The sequence below is a fragment of the Propithecus coquereli genome, unplaced genomic scaffold, assembly GCF_000956105.1.
Source record: "Propithecus coquereli isolate 6110/MARCELLA unplaced genomic scaffold, Pcoq_1.0 Scaffold2, whole genome shotgun sequence".
Taxonomy (NCBI): domain Eukaryota; kingdom Metazoa; phylum Chordata; class Mammalia; order Primates; family Indriidae; genus Propithecus; species Propithecus coquereli.
In genome coordinates, this window is record NW_012144966.1 from 2,393,534 (window position 1) to 2,397,329 (window position 3,796).

At 39.0% G+C, this 3,796-nt stretch overlaps 1 protein-coding gene across 1 annotated transcript in view; it reads right to left on the reverse strand.

Moving 5' to 3' along the window:
• Positions 1 to 3,796, reverse strand: part of GRHL2 (grainyhead-like 2 (Drosophila)) — a 168,937-nt gene that overhangs the window by 103,339 nt on the left and 61,802 nt on the right. Inside the window, exon 5 of the mRNA XM_012643583.1 lies at positions 2,512 to 2,567. Coding sequence (XP_012499037.1) covers positions 2,512 to 2,567 — 56 coding nt within the window. The remainder of the gene's footprint in view (positions 1 to 2,511; positions 2,568 to 3,796) is intronic.

Below are 3,796 nucleotides of genomic sequence, written 5' to 3' on the forward strand. Positions count from 1 at the left end.
TGTGTATGTTCTGAATCATCAGAACCTCTCCATTGGTTCTAATTTTTTTTAGCTCTTTCATTTCATAGTCTTCGGAAGCCTGTGTGCAAAGACAACTCAAACTTTTTCTCTTAAAATGGCCTCCTTACAGGATTATGTGGGACTCTTGCTTTCTACATTATTTCTATAATGTTTTATTTATTTTTTAACTTTTATAATGAGAAAATATTTTGAAGGGCAAAATAATATTCTTCTTATATGATAAAAATCTCAAGTGAATTAATAAAATGTGGTATATGTATACTGTGGTATACATGGTACCGGGGAGTACCACTCAGCCATAAAAAAAATGAATTAACACCTTTTGCAACAATCTATATGGAACTGGAGACCATTCTCCTAAGTGAAGTATTGCAAGAATGGAAAAACAAACACCACGTGTACTCTCACTATTAAATTGGAACTAACTGATCAGCACTCGTGCACAGATGGAAGTAAAACTCAGCAGAAATCATGCAGGTGAGAGGAAGGAGAAAGGGACGGGTGAATTCATACCTAACAGGTACAATGTACACTATCTGAGTGATGGGCACACTTACAACTTTGATTCAAGCAGTACAAAAGCAATCCACGTAACCAAAACATTTGTACCCCCATAATATTCTGGAAAAAAAATCTCAGGCTTAAGCTAATAAACTAAGCAAATTCCAGAATATGTGTCTTGGAATAAGGTGGGAAATAAATCATTCTAGATGGAACTGATTGCATTGTCATTTTGCCTGAAAAAGCAATTTCAATATACTATCATTCAATCATAACATTTTAGACCTGGCCAGGATATTAGGAATCACCTAAGCCAGTAGTTTTCACCTTGTCCAGGGCACAGACTGCTTTAAAAACATGAAGAAAGCTGTGAAACCTCTTCCTAGAAAAAGGCACATATGAACATAAATGAGTTTTTATATAATTTTAGGGATTAATGTCCCCCCAGCTGTTCCGTAACACAGGGCATGTACCCAGGATTCAGCCCACCTTCCTCGCTTCACAGCTGAGGAGAGGCTGAGAGATGTGCTCGCCCTGCAAGATGATGACGGCAGCAGAAAGAGAAGCAGGTCCAGTGACTCTTTCCACTGGCCCGATGGCTGATCACATGGTGCTCTGAATTTACAGCACGCAATATATGCATTTCCACATTTTAGAAGGGATTCGGAATTCTGTCTTTGCCATCTCCCACTTCCTTCCCCAACTCCCAGAACATACCAAATTCTAATTAGGATGAGCAGGGGAGGATGACTGGGGAGCCTGAGATTGGAGAAAGACCCTGAAGGATCCAGACGACTCTAAGTGGAAACGGAGAGAATGGAAAAGAGCCATACATGTAAAAGCAAAGGAGTAGGAAACAAGGTGGGATGTGGGGTTTTAAGTAAAAAGGGACCAGAACATAGAGGGCCCCGACCATCTTTGTAAGGAATTTGCATTTAATTCTGTCTGAAATGGTGAAATCACTAGTGAGTTTTGTAAAGGGAGAGAGAAATTTCTTTCTTGCCATTCTCTCTTATCTTTAGGCATGATCACAACCAAGGTCTTTAAAAATGACCCTTTGCCTAAAATGTTCTTAATCCTCTTTCTTTTCTTAGAAAACATCTGCTGTGAATCCTTCAAGATCCAGCTCAAATGCCATTTCCTGGGAAAATCTGCCTTCTGTCCTCCCACACCCCCAAAACTACGCCCCACCCAGGCCCATAGGTCCACTCAGTTCTCTCTTGTTTCTCTGTAGCAGGACTCATCATTTAGCAAATGTAGTTTGTCTGTCATCACAAATGTCTCCTCCAGCAGTCTCTGGACCTCTTGTAAGGAGAGGCTATATCTTATCTCCAATCCTACTTGCATTGCTGGTACATGGAAGGCACCTGAGTGCATGACAGCTGGTAGCTAGCTGTGTGCAAAGTAGAACAGAAGAGAAAAGGAAGTGTTGGCAAGGAGATCAGTTGTATAGCAATAGTTCAAGAGAAAGTTGACAACAATAAGTTGAAAGGGAGAAGACAGGTAGAACAGACAATTCAGCACTTGGAAAGTGCTAGAAAAGTACAACAGGAAGAAGGCAGACCCTTATACCTCTAGCTGGGGTGGCTCGGAGGGTGGGTACATCCTTAGCCACAATAGGAAACAAAAGCAGAAGAACAGATGTGAAACAAGTAGAGGAGGAGGGAAAGAAGAGGAAAAGAAAAATAAAGAGTTCCATTTTATACCTGCTGGGTTGGAGGCACCTGAGTTTGAGGTTCAGAGGAACACCTAAGAAGGAATGTCTAGCCAATAGAAGGAAGCGGGAAAGGTATAGGCCCCAGAAAGTTGGTCAAGACTGGAAACAATGGTATAGAAGGCATTTGTACAGAGAAAAGAATCGAAGACAAAGGAAATCAGATTGTTCTGTAAAAGTATGCAAGAAAAAAAGGTTTAAAAGTATAACTTGGAGGTACACTTAAAGGGTTGCCAGTTAATCAGTTTCTAGGGATGCATCTCCTGGTCACTTACCTTGATGTCTGGTCATACATGTACTCCTCAGCCCCAACTGAAGCACTCCGAAATTTCTGCAAAATAAAAAAGTCATCAAAATTAAAACAAATAGGCAAGTCATCATGTAATAATAATAATAATAAGTGTATTCCAACTATTTTCTCTACTCAGTAGAAAGGAAAATTATATATTTTTGGAATTATGTTTTCACTACAATGAAAATAGTTGCCATTTCTTCACAGAACTCACATATCACCTGTTCACCGAGAGCTACACTCAACAGTTGTGCTTGGTACATTCTTCACACATGCACAGGTGTTCCTAAAGTGTTTGAGGTATAGAAACTATTTCCTCAAACGCATAAAACCTCTCTTCCATTTTCTATTGTCGCCAACATTTATTCTAAATGCCACAAATTCTGAATTAATGGAACACTAATTACACAGAGGCCATGTACCAAAAAGCAACATGGTAGAACGGTTAGGAGCATAGTTTCTCAAGTAAGACTGTCTAAGGTCAAGTTCTACCTCTCTTACCTGCTACCTGCGTAAAATGAGGCAAATGCTATATTTTCTCCATCTGTAAAACGTCTACTCACAGTAATTAGAAGAATTAAACGGGCTAATAAAGTACTAAGAATAGTGCATGGTACATAGCACTATATATATGCATAAATACTATTATAAAGTAATAATTTGACCATATTCAGTGTCCTTCTCTAAGCATCTTCATTATCACAACACTGTAAAAGTGAAGTTTTGGAAGGAAACTCGTAAGTTTAGTATTACACATGAAGAAGTTCCGTTGTAGAGATGTTCAATTGTTACATATACAGTGCAAATAGGGATGCACTTTGCTACATTTTAGAACCTTTTCAAAAGTAAATGACCAAAAGTCCTAACTTGCTCCTAAAGTGAATATAATAGGATATTGACGAAAAAGCACTTCGTTGATCTCACACACCTGGTCCTTCCACTTTGACCTTTTTTCAAGTGCCTTTTTCTAAGAAACAACTTCCTGCCTCTCATTTCCATTCCAAATGTCACAAATTCTGAATTTGTGAAATAAACTTCCATTCTTTGACCAGCATTTCAAGGGTTTCCTTCCACAGGAAAGAGTTTCTCACAGCTATTTTCCAAGCATCTTCACAATCCCTAACCACTGTCTCTAGAATTCTGCACACCTTATACCATAGTTTACACTCATATTGATGATCCTTCTTTTTATCCAGTCTTAGTCCTTGCATCCAAGAAGATGGCCTGCCCTCAAAGTTTACCCACATGAATCCCATGAATATTGCACA